Source organism: Mycteria americana, chromosome 21 (genome assembly GCF_035582795.1).
Source record: "Mycteria americana isolate JAX WOST 10 ecotype Jacksonville Zoo and Gardens chromosome 21, USCA_MyAme_1.0, whole genome shotgun sequence".
Classification (NCBI taxonomy): Eukaryota; Metazoa; Chordata; class Aves; order Ciconiiformes; family Ciconiidae; genus Mycteria; species Mycteria americana.
The window spans coordinates 2,662,465-2,674,738 of NC_134385.1; the positions used below are offsets into that span (position 1 = coordinate 2,662,465).

The following is a 12,274-nucleotide window of genomic DNA, read 5'->3' on the forward strand; positions in this document are numbered from 1 at the left end:
GCAGGGTCCCAGCTCCGGCTCGATCACCCACGTCCATGGTGCCGTGTGCCTCGGGGGCTGCAGGCCTGATGCCGCTGCAGAAGGGCTCATGCCCTGCGTTTGGAGCCCGGGGCTGGCGGGGAGGGTCGCTGCCCCGGGAAGGGCCGTGCCCCATCTGCCTCTTTAGAACGGTCACATCCCCAAGTGGGGATGACACTGCGATGGCCCCGGGGCCATCCCAGGGAAGGTGAGGGTGTGAGCCCCCTTCCCCAGGAGACCACAACCCCTCAAGGGACGGCAAAGCCTTCACCCCAGCCCCGTGTGCCGGCACCCCGCGGGGATGATGTGTCCCCCAGCCTGCGAATGTCGGGGGGCCGGGGTGGCCCCTTTCTGCACCGCCCTGGCCCAGCACTGGCTGGGGAGGAAGCCAGGGCTCGGCGTAGGTCGGTCCCTGCCTTTCCTGGCTGCCTCTCGCCAACAAACCCATTCCTGGCTTGTCCCGGAGCGCCGGGCTGTGCCAAGCACCGCGGGGTCAGCACCTCCCTGCCCCAGCTGCGCCGGCCCCGCTGCCCCAGAGCTGCCCCAGCCTGCGGGGATGGGGGTCTTAGGGTGACTCCGGTCCCCCGGCCCCACCAAGTGCCTGGTGTGCGGGGTGCCATCCCTGGGGAGCCTCGGCCACCCCCGGCACTGCTCACATCTGGCTCGCGTACTGCTTCGAAGCAGAGGCTTTGAAGGGGAAGCCAGGACACGGCAGCACCCAGAAAGCCCCGCGTGAGCGAGCTGTGCCAGGGCGGCACTGCACCGGCCTCTGCCCGGCTCCCCCGGCCGGCTGGGTGGCTTTCCAGGGGGGGTTTGGAGGGATGCACCTCCGCAACAGCAGGGTCTTCACCCTGCCGTGGGGCTGTGCATCGCCAGGGGTGCTCACCCCGCACCCCAGGGGGATGGCAGCACTGTGCAAGGTGCAGCTTGGCAGAGCCCGTGCGTGTCCCTGCTGCGCTGGGTGCATCTGGGGACGACCCACCTGGGTCCGGGCTCTTTGCAGGACTCGGTGCAGCGGGGCCCAGGGACACCGGGACCTTCTCCCTCCCCCAGAGCAGCCGCAGGCGGTGGCGGCGAGGGCAGGGCAGGCGTGCGTGCCAGCCCGCGGCACTTGGCTCTACTTCCCATGTTCACGTGGGCCCAAGGTGTCCCGGCTGGACTTTGCCCCACTCCACCTTGGCTCCCCCATGTGTGCGAGAGGCTGCCACTCCCCGGAGCAGGGACACGCCTGGCTGGTGGGGACACGCGGTGGCGGGGGGGGGGGGGGGGACGACACGGGGACATGCCAGTGTCAGAGGGACGCAATGAGCCATGACCCCCCAGCTCCGGCTCACCGCGTCGCGCCGAGAGCTACGCTTGGCACGCCGAGCACAGCCACAGGAAGGGGGTGAAGGGGGGGGGAGCTTGCAAGCGCTTGGGCTGTCGCCGCTCCCGCCTCTGTACATGAGCCCTTATCGGCTGGGGGGGGGCCGGGGGCTGCAACGGAATGGGAAGGGGCCAGATCTGCCGGCAGCGGCCCGTGGCATCCTCAGCCGCTGCCAGGGAGCTGCCTGGCAGGAGCACAAGGACTGGGAGCAGAAGCTGGGGATGCCCTTTTCACCAGTGGCTTTGCTTTGTCCCCTGAGGGTCTCGGGGAATTCGTGACTCACTCTGGATTCCTGTCAGTCCCGTTATGGAGAAAGTACAAAGTATGTGTCGTTGGAGACAATCGGACTCCGGGCTCGACCCAGTTCCTTCCTGAGGCACTCGGCAGCCCTTCAGCTAGGTGCGCTCTGCCCAAGGCCACGCTTGCAGGAAAAGGCCCTTCCGAGAGCGCTGGCCGAGCAGCCGGGCGGGGGTCCCAGCAGATGGGGCTCTTGCCGGACCCTCGTTTGGGCACCCAGAGCGCCTTGGGGTCCCGGGGAGCAGGCAGCCCTCATGCCCAGTGGGCTGCGGTGCTCCCTGCTCGCGGGCATCGGGGTGCGAGCACACCCTGACAGGCCGCAGCACCCTCCCCGCGGGCTGCAGCCGGGAGCCCTCCAGCCCGTGGCCCCGGGCTCAGCCCCTGCACCAGCTCCCACGGCCCCCCGGGGAACCCTGCTCCCTCCCTCCCATCCTGGCTGCCGTGAGGCATCTTTGAGGAATCCTTTGGCAGTGGCCGGGAGATGCTCCGCGCAGGCCAGAGGCAGGCAGGAGCCCCCGGGGCCGGCAGCCGAAGCCCTACAGCGAGTCCTGGTGCTGCAGGGGGAACCGGAGCCTGCGGGGCATCCAGGACCCCTTCCCCGGGTCCTGAGCGCCTGGCTGGACGCTGGCACTGGCAGCGGGGACGTGGGGCCGACTCCAAGTGACGGTGGCTCCGTGTCCCGGGCTGTGATGGGATGTCCCTGTCTCACTTGCATCCAGCTGCCCACACTGCAGCCGGGGTGCTGGGAGGGGGGAGTCACACAGCCCCTCTCTCCTCTCCTCTCCCCTCCTCTCCCTCTCCCCTCCCCTCCTCTCCTCCTCCCTCTCCCTCTCCCCTCCCTACACCCTGCCCCGGGCAGCAGCGGGGAACCCCCTGGATGGAGCGGGGGGGGGGGGTGCTGGCAGGTCTGCCAGCACCCCCCAGTTTGCGAGGGCACGGGCGGGGGGGGCACGGGGAGCGGGAGCCGGGGAGACCCCCGGCCCCGCGGGGGAGGAGCTGCCGCCGGGGACACCCCCCCCCCCCCGACCGGGAGGTGTCGGGGCCGCGGTTCTCCCTCCCGCCCGCCCCGACGGCAGCCCCGGGCCCGACCCCCGCCCCGCGGCGCTGCGCTCCGCCCGGGGAGGGGCAGCGCGGCCCGGCCGGATGGCGGCTATAAGGAGCGGCGGGGCCGGGGGAGGCGCTGGGCGGCGGCGCGGCGCGGAGCGGCGGGCGCGGCAGGTACGGGGCAGGGGGGGACGGGAGGGGGTCGTGCCCCGTGGGTTCCCCGGACCAGCCCCCCCCTCCCCTTCTCCCGCCCTCCCCAGCACCCCCCGGCCCCGCGGGCTGAGACCTGGGAGCTCATCGCACTGCCCGCGCCTCCGCGGCGGTGCGGACCGGGACCGGGGCCGGGATCGGGCCCCGGGCAGCCCCCACCCCGGGTGCCCCGTCCCGCTGGGGTTTTGCTCCTGGAGCAGGGGGGTAAGGTGTGGGTGGGCACGGGGGCCCCTCGGCCGCCCGGGGAGCGGGCGCCCAGGGGAGAGCACCCCGGTGTTTCGGGGCATGGCGCTGCGGGTCCCCGGAGCCAGGGTGGGCACGAGGAGAGTTAAGAAACCTGAAGATATTGAGCGTCCCGGGGGAGGGGAGGGCAGGGAGGGAGCGAGGTGCCCCGGGACGTGGCCCAGGGCTCGGCGGGCGGCGTGCTGGGTGCTGGCTTGGGTGGGCGACCCAGCGGGACGGGGCTGGCGTGGGGTGCGGAGCTGCCGTGTGCCCGCAAGGACCCCGGGCTGCCCCCCGCCCGCTCACTGCCCTCCCTCTGCAGCGGCGGCGGGTCTGGGGACATTGCTGACAACATGCGCCTGCTGTGGGCCCTGCTCTGCCTCTGGCCGCTGGCCCAGGTGGCCCTGGCTTCCCGGGTGCGCACCCGCCGGGAGCTGGGCCCCGGCTTGTACGAGCATGGGGTCTATGATGCCGGCGGGTCCTACTGCCAGCGAGGGGACGTCTGCTGCCTCGGCCGTGACGACGGCTGCGCCGTGCCCTACCACGACACCCTCTGCTACTGCGACCTCTTCTGCAACCGCACCATCTCCGACTGCTGCCCTGACTTCTGGGAATATTGTCTGGGCATCCCGGCCCCTTTCCCCAAAGCCCCAGGTGAGGCAGCCCCCCAGCCCAGCTGGGCAGGGGTCCACGGGTGCCAGGGGCCGGCCCTGGGGTGCCCGACGTGCTCGCGTGATGCTGCCCATGCCCCTCTGGATAATGGGTGCAGCCGGACACGACACCCCACAGCCCTGCCCTCGCTGCGGAGCCGCTCTGGACCCCTCAGAGCTGCGGAAACTCGTGCAAAGTGGCTGGGCTGGGACCGGGCTCCCAAAAACAGGGCTGGGAGCAGCCCGCAGCCCCACAGCCCCGTCCCCTGCAGCTCCCCACGAGCAGGGCTGCGGAGGGCAGGAGGGCAGAGGGGCAGCTCCAGCGGCCCGTACCTGTGGGGCAGAGCAGGGGTGGATGGTGCTCCATCCTGGCTTCTCCGGTCACGTCTGGGGCAGGCGGATGCTGGCCCTGACTTAACCCGCCCGGCAGCTGGGGCGGGCAGGACGGACGGGGGCGAAGAGGGGGCACGGGCGGCCCCCGCCGCGCAGCACAAGGCTCTCTAAGAAGTCCCTGCAGAGCGGAGCCAGCTCCTGGGTACAACCGGCCCCTTTATCCCGGTCCCGCCAGCCTGTGCGTGCGAGGCTGGCTCTGCTTGGCAGCCCCACGCGCAGCCCCACGGTTAACCCTCCCGGCGCTGAGCCAGCCCTGCTCCCACCCTGCGCCGTGGGGCACAAGCTGGTCCCCATCGTGCCCCGGCTGGACGGGCATGCAGGTCTGGAGGTGCCGAGCTGCAGCCGGGCACCTGCCTGGCTTTAAGGACTGCATTTATTTTCCCCTTGGTATTTACCCCCTGAAGCCATGGGGGTGCTGACGGGACCCCCGATGCAGCTGGGCGCTCACCGGGGCTCTCCCCTCTCCCATCCAGGCTGTGCCCGCGCCGGCCGCAGCTACCCCACCGGAGCCACGTACCGGGAGAACTGCAACCTGTGGTGAGTGCCTCCGCGCTCCCCGTGCCATGCAGGCGCTGCCGGCACGGCGCTGGCGTGCTGCCTGCCCGGAGGAAGGGCATCGGGGGGCCTGTGAGTGCCAGGGCTGCCCGCGGCCGGCTCGGCGGGAGCGGGAGCCCAGGGCCCGAGCTGGGTGGCGGGAGCCGGTGCCAAATGCCTTTGCTCTGGCATATTCGGAGCACGGAGCCCGGGGCCTTGAGCCACTCCCGAGTTTCAGCACATGCCTTTGTGGGAGCCGCTCGCTCTGCCGGGTTAACGCGCCGGGATTTTTCTGGCCGCGCCGGTCCAAGCCCAGCTTGCCCAAGCCTGACGGGACGCGTCTGCAGCTGGCAGCCGCTGCGGCTCCATGCCAGGCGACCAGAGTCCGGCCCTGCTGCCTGCTTTGGTGCAAGCAGCCCGTCTGCGCTGCGGGCCAAGAGTTTGCTGTTTGCGTTAGCGAGCAGCATGGGGTTTATCTGGAAACGGCTGCGGTGGTATTAATGGCATCCCGGAGGTGGGGGATAGGGGAACCTGCGGGCGCAGATGTGCCCGTAGACAAGGAGCAAACACAGCAGGGCTGGCTGGCTCGCAACGATGTGGTAGATAAGGGAAATCAAAGGCTCTGTCTGGGGCGTGTGCAAGGGCATGAGCACATGTGTGTGCACGTGTGTGCAGGCGTGTGCGCTGGAGCTGGAGGTGAAAAGCCAGCCCGACCCCTCCCCGAAGCCCCGACGCTGCGCGGCGTTTCTCCAGGACCGTGGCGCGGAGGCACGTGGGGCTGGAGGAAGTCCCCGAGCCCCGGGGGAAGGTCAAGGTCCCCGAGCCGTGCACTTGGATGACTGGTCCCTGCTGCTGGGAAAGCATCCCTTCCCCAACAGCGCTGGCCCTCGGGGGCCGAGGCTCTTCTGCCAAAACGCTCTTTCCCCCGCACTTGGCGCCTGGAGAGCAGCAATTCCTGCAGGGCTTCGCCCCAGACCTTGTCCCTGCCGGGCTCCTGCAGGGTCTGGGGGGGGTTGGCAGGGGGCAAATGCAATGCTTGGGTGAAGCAGAGCGGGCTGCTGCGGGCACCCAGCTGGCTGCACCCCGAGGTGGTCCCGTGGGAGTCCCCGAGGAGTTAACAGCCACACGTGGGGTGACCAGCGCAGCACCGGGAGCGCTCGGGGATGGGGAGACGGGGCGAGTGCCCAGGGGTGCAGGTGCCACGGGCAGGATCAGGGCCGGGCTGGCGGAACACGGCTCCAGCCTCGCATGGCTCCTTAAAAGGGAAGAGCGTGCCGGGAGCTCGGCCGGCGGGCAGGAGGGAGCATGCCAAGCATTGCTCGCCGTGCGGGGGGAGCACAGCCCAGGGCTCCCCGGTGGGACCCGGACCTGGCACGTCCCCACCAGCCACACCTTGCCCTGGGTCTCCCCACAGGTGCCACAGGGCTCTCGGCTAACCTGGCCAGAGTGGCTTGCCCCGGGGGGGGACACAGCCAGCCCCGAATCCCCTCCCCGGGCTGGCGTCCAAGCCCCGCTCTGATGTCTGCAGGCCTGGCTGCTTTTCAGCTAATTTTCTGTCCCATGCTCTGTCTGCCCTCCGGGCTCCTGCGGGGACCAGGGCGGGGGGACGACAGCCCCGAGGGTCACGCAGAGGGCTCTCCGCCGGCTCCTGGCCCAGCTTCACCCCGTCCCAAGGTGCTGAGCCCCGGGTGCAACCCCCAGACCCCGGTGCAACCCCCAGACCCCGGTGCAGAAGCAGCCCCAGCCCCTGACTGGCTGCCCACGATGGCAGCGGGTCCCCGGTTGGGTGGGGGCAATACCCACCCAGGGTCCCCCTGGTCACCCCAGGGACACCGTCCCTCTCCAGCTGACTGTCCCCTCCGGTGCCGTCCCCCCTGCAGCACCTGCAGCCCCGCTGGGCAGTGGCAGTGCGAGGACCACGCCTGCCTGATGGACGGGGAGCTGATCGACGCCATCAACAGGGGCAATTACGGGTAAGGACCGGGCACCGGGAGGACGGGGAAGGGATCCTTCGCCCCTCGGTGCTTTTTGGAGCACCCCTGACCTGTGTCCCCTCCGCTGCACAGCTGGAGAGCTGCCAACTACAGCCAGTTTTGGGGCATGACGCTGGAGGATGGGATCCGGCACCGCCTGGGCACCTTCCGGCCCTCTCCCACCGTCATGAACATGAACGAGATGCACGTGAGTCACCCCCTCCCCAGCCCTCCAGGCCCCTCGGCCGCAAGGGGAAACTGAGGCACGCCGAGGGTTGAGCCTGCCCGTCCCATGGCTTCACCCGATGCTCCGCCGTCCCCTCGGCCAGTGATGTCCCCGCAGTGTCCCTGACCCCGGGAAGGGGCTCTGCAGCCGGGGGGAGGCAGGGAAGGGGCTGTGCCGGGTGGGTGCCGCGGGCAGCCCTTGTGTTTGGAGACAGCAGCTCAGCAAATTCCCCCTGACAATCCCCGGGCTGCCAGTGTTGTTTTTTCCCCGTTCTCTCGTGCCGGTTTCCCATCGGAAAGCCGGCCCCGCAGCTGCTGAGTCGGCAGAGCCGGCTGCGCCAGCGCTTTGCGAGCGGGGTGCCTCCGCCTGCCCCTGGGCTGCACCCGAAACCAGCCCCCATTCGGGCTGGGCAGCGGCCGGGGGTCCCATGGGTGCTGGCGGGGAGCGAGCGTTGCGCGCGGTGCACGCCCAGCGCCACGGCCTTGACTCCCGGAGAGGTTTAATTTTAGAGGCGCTTCCTGCGCTGGGATAAGCCGGTGTCGTGGCCGTGTCCTCCCCAGGAAGGCTGAGCTGTGTGCGGCCGGGGCGGCGGCACCATCCCCCCCCCCCCAAAGCGGAAAGCCTGGACGTGAGTCAGCGGCCGGGCGAGAGCCGGCCAGAGGCCACGATGAGGGTCTCGAGGCACTTGTGCACTTGTGACCGGGCAGCGCTGCCCTTGCTGGTGTCTGAGACCGGGCACTTGGTGTTGTCATTGCCTAAGGAACCGCTGGAGCCCAAATTTAGGGAAGGTTGAGGGATCCAGCTCCTCTGGGACAAGGGGGCACCCAAATTCTGGTCGTGCTCAGCCAGGGCTACGGGCGTCCCCATCCCAAGGGGCCCTGCAGTGGGGCTGGGGGTGATAACGCTGGCTGGGGACCACGGCTCCGAGGATGCCCCGGGAGCTGCTGGGGACGGGCTGCTGTGGGCGGGGGGAAGGAGCAGGGGGTCCCCGCGCAGCAAGCACCCCTCATGCCTCGGCTGTGCCTCCGCAGATGAACATGGACTCCAACGAGGTGCTGCCCCGCCACTTCGACGCAGCCGCGAAGTGGCCTGGGATGATCCACGAGCCCCTGGACCAGGGCAACTGTGCTGGTTCCTGGGCTTTCTCCACGGCGGGTGAGATGGGACGGGACGGGACGGGGTGGGGTGGCTGGTGGGGACAGGGACTAAACCTGCTGCCGCCGGGCTGGGGAGCGGGGCAGGACCCGGGGCAGCAGCCGCCGCTCCCTGACTCCCTGCTCGCTCCCAGCTGTCGCCTCGGACCGCATCTCCATCCACTCCATGGGGCACATGACGCCCGCCCTGTCGCCCCAAAACCTCCTGTCCTGCGACACCCGCAACCAGCGGGGCTGCAGCGGGGGCCGGCTGGACGGCGCCTGGTGGTACCTCCGCAGGCGAGGGTGAGTGGGGACGGGACGGGACCCCTGGGGCAGAGGCTGCCCCGGTGCTGGGGTGGGATAAGGGGGTTCAAGGCCGTGGTTACCCAGGGAGAGCCCGGAATTGGCACCCCCCGTGCCCTGTGCGCATCCTGTCCCCAGGGCCGTCCCTTGGGCAGGCGGGGACCGAGGGCTGCCAGCCCCGGTGGGATGGAGGGTGGGGTTTTGGGGAGGGGGGGTTTTGGGGAGGGGGGTTTGGGGATGGAGCCAGGTGGTCCTTCCCCTCCTCATGTCCTTGTCCCTCGGGCCAGGGTGGTGACGGACGAGTGCTACCCCTTCACCAGCCAGGAGAGCCAGCCGGCGGCACAGCCCTGCATGATGCACAGCCGCTCCACGGGCAGGGGCAAGCGGCAGGCGACGGCACGCTGCCCCAACCCCCAGACCCATGCCAACGAGATCTACCAGTCCACCCCCGCCTACCGCCTCTCCTCCAGCGTGAGTGCCCGCGGGCCGGGGCCGGGCCGGGCAGAGCCGCCAGCGTGGGCGAAGCGGGAGCCGTTTGGTGTGGGGAGCGGGAAGGGGCTTGGCTCGGGGTGGTTTGCCTGGGAGAGCCAAGTTTGGAAATGAAGCTGGGAAAAACCCGCCACGGAGCCCCCAGGGGAGCTGCTCCTCCACCCGGCGTCTCCGCAACACCCACCCCTGGGTGCCAAAACGTGGGTGCCTGCATCCCCGGGGTGTGGGGAGGGCAGTGCTGGGGGTCCCAGCCCTGGTACCACCCAGCTCTGTGCTTGCAGGAGAAGGAGATCATGAAGGAGCTGATGGAGAACGGCCCCGTGCAAGGTAGGGAACCGGCGTGGGCACCCCACCCGCGTACCCCGAAGCGGGGTGCTGCAGTGGCCGGGGGGGACGAGGTGGGTGGGGGAAGCTACCCTGCCGGGGGCCGGCGTGGCAGCCCGGACCCCCCCACCTCGGCTGCTAACCCTGCTTAATATTTAGCCACATGCCCGGGCAGCGCCGTGCTGTCACCAGCCCCCGGGTGCCCGTCACGCTGCCCACGCCAGCGGGCACTTGTTGCTCATTAACTCCTGAGATTTAATCTCCGTCTCGGCAGTTGGTTTTGGTTTACTTTATTATTTTAAATCCTCCTCTGAGTTTTGTCACATCGCCTGGGGGAGAATCTGGCTGCCACCTTACCCCTCCTGGGCGATGCCACGTGTGTCCCCGGTGCCCGTGTCCTCCGCTGTGGGGGACGAGGAGCCCTGGGAGCTCGGTGCCCCGTCCCCCGGGGCATGGCCAGCGTTCCCAGACCCTCTCCCTCTGCCCGCAGCCATCCTGGAGGTGCACGAGGATTTCTTCATGTACAAGAGTGGGATCTATCGGCACACGCCGGTGGCTGAGGGGAAGGGGCCGAAGCACCAGAGACACGGGACCCACTCGGTCAAAATCACCGGGTAGGTGGGGGGTGGCGTGGGGGGCTCAGGGGGGTGCGGAGAGCCCCGCTGCAGGCAGAAGCGTTTTTTTGGGGGGAGGAGAGGCGTCCCCTTCCTCCGGGCAGGGAGAGGAAGCGGGGAGGGAAGGAGGGTGCGGGGTGCCATTGGGGGGAGCCCTGCTGGGGGGGGGGCGATGCTCACCCCGGGGCTGCAGCCACAAGTGACACGAGTGCGTGGTGCTCAGCCCCCCAGGGGAGGGAGGCAGGTTGGAGGGGCAGAGCCCAAAGAAGGAGCGGGGCCGGCTGCCCTGTACCAGCAGCTTCCTTCCTCCTCCCCACGGCCGAATATACCTGCCTGTATTTTACTGTATACCTGCCTGACGTATATAGTCAGTAAAATACAGTAAAATACTTGGCCTGGCCCTTGGGGAGGGGCTGGGGCCAGGGAATGAGAGGGGTCAACACAGCACCCCGCTATCGCAGTGCCGGGCGGGGTGATGCCCGCAGGACGGGGTGCAGCCCAAGGGGGTGTCCCGGGCCCCCCGCTCACTGCCCTTGCCTTTCCAACGCAGGTGGGGAGAAGAGCAGCTGCCTGATGGCCAGACCCAAAAATACTGGGTGAGTGTTGGTGGGTGTCACAAGTTTGTTGGGGCTCAGTCACTGGGGTGGGTGGGTGCAAGTGCTGCTTTCCCGTGCCCAGGCGGGATCCAGTTTGGGGATGGGGGGGTTCAGCTGGGCCACCCAGCGCTGAGCCGCGTCCCGTGTCCTCTCCACAGACTGCGGCCAACTCCTGGGGCACGGCGTGGGGCGAGGGCGGCCACTTCCGCATCGCCCGTGGCGTCAACGAGTGCGAGGTGGAGACCTTCGTGGTGGGCGTCTGGGGCCGCGTCAGCATGGAGGACATGCCCCACAAGTGAAGCGCCCTGCCGCCCACGGCCCCCCCCCCGCCCCGGGGCCCCCCGGCCCCGCAGATGTCCTTGTCCCCACGACGGCCCTGCCCAGCACTTGCAGCCCCTCCGTCCCCTCCTGAGGGCACCCATGGGGTGGGACCCCCTCGCAGCCCCGTGCCGCCGGGCAGGGGGAGGGGGCTGTCCTCCGGGTCCCCAGCGCCAGGGGGGCCACGTGTCCCTGCTGTGCTGACGCAGCGGCTGGGCGCGGTGGTGCGTGCACGGGGCACGCGGCCGGGGGTGCCCCGGGGCCCCCTCCCACGTCCCGTAGGATTTACCCGCTAATCCCCCTGCCCCGGGCTCAGCGGGGCTTCGGTGGCAGCCGGGGGGTCTTCAGAGGCAGCTTCACCGTCCTCCCCCCAGTGCCGGTGGGCACGTGCATGGGGTGGGGGAGTGCTGCAGCGGGATCCCCGCTGCTCCTGCACCCCCATATCTGCCCCCCCCCCCTCCCCCCCCAGCTTCCCTTGCCCTGGGCAGCCCTGGAGCCCGGGGGGGTTCAATAACCCAGAGGGGCCCAGGGGGTTCGTCCGTGCCCCCAGGGCTGGAGGAGCCCCGAGGCTGGGTGTTGCCAGCTGGGGATCAGGATGCGGTCCCCACCATCCCCCCCTGCCCGTCCCTATGGTGCTATGGCTCCTGCCACCCCCTTCCCGGGGACTGCGGGGACAGGGAATGAGCCCGCTCCACGGTGTCCCTGTCCTGGTGGGGCCACAATCGGGGACCACGCAGCAGCACAGCCCGGGTCCCCCCGGCCCCTTCCCCCCTAGGGCTGTAATTTTAAGAGTTTTTGTATTTATTTTGCTTTTTATTATTTGTAATAAACGTACCGAATCCTCAGTGCTAGGAGGGTCTGCTCCTTCCCCAGCCCTGCTCAGCTGGGGGGGACGTGTGGCCCCGCGGCCCCCTCCCGGGGTGGACCCAGCCGTGGCCTCGCGCGTGGTTTGGCCCCGGGAAGGGCTGCGGGGCGCGATAAGGCCCCGCTCATTGTGCTCCTTCCGGCCCTGCCGCTCCCCGTGACCTCCGCCAGCACCGGCGGCCAGCGCTGGACCCGCCACGGGCACGCGCAGCCACACGGGCCACTGCAGCCGCCACCGCAGCCGGGGGTGCCACACAGCCAGGGGTGCCACACAGCCAGGGGTGCCACTGCAGGTGCCACCGCAGCCAGGGGTGCCACTGCAGCCAGGGGTGCCACCGCAGGTGCCACCGCAGCCAGGGGTGCCACCCAGCCAGGGGTGCCACTGCAGCCGGGGTGCCACTGCAGGTGCCACCGCAGCCAGGGGTGCCACTGCAGCCACCCTGACCACCACAGCGGGGGCCACGGGAGGGGTGGGGAAGCTGAGCAGGCCCATGGGGTGGCGGGGTGGGGGTGAATGTGGGGGGGGTGGGGGGGTGCATGTGGGAGGGTGGGGGGGTGTGTGTGTGGGGGGGGTGTGGAGGGGTGTGGGTGGGGGTGTGTGGGGGGGTGGGTGTGTGTGGGGGGGGGTGGGGGGGGGTGTGTGGGGGGGGTGTGGAGGGGTGTGGGTGGGGGTGTGTGGGGGGGTGGGTGTGTGGGT

The 12,274-nt window shown here is 70.1% G+C and overlaps 1 protein-coding gene across 1 annotated transcript; it reads left to right on the forward strand.

Annotated features, from left to right (window-relative positions):
* The first annotated feature begins 2,800 nt into the window (after positions 1-2,800).
* Positions 2,801-11,558, forward strand: TINAGL1 (tubulointerstitial nephritis antigen like 1). The gene is made up of 12 exons (XM_075522439.1): positions 2,801-2,899; positions 3,480-3,811; positions 4,674-4,737; positions 6,615-6,707; positions 6,801-6,915; positions 7,965-8,088; positions 8,222-8,372; positions 8,660-8,843; positions 9,143-9,188; positions 9,676-9,799; positions 10,350-10,395; positions 10,554-11,558. Exons 2-12 carry the CDS (start codon positions 3,511-3,513, stop codon positions 10,692-10,694), a joined length of 1,389 nt encoding a protein of 462 aa, XP_075378554.1. The 5' UTR covers positions 2,801-2,899; positions 3,480-3,510; the 3' UTR covers positions 10,695-11,558.
* Positions 11,559-12,274: the final 716 nt, after the last annotated feature.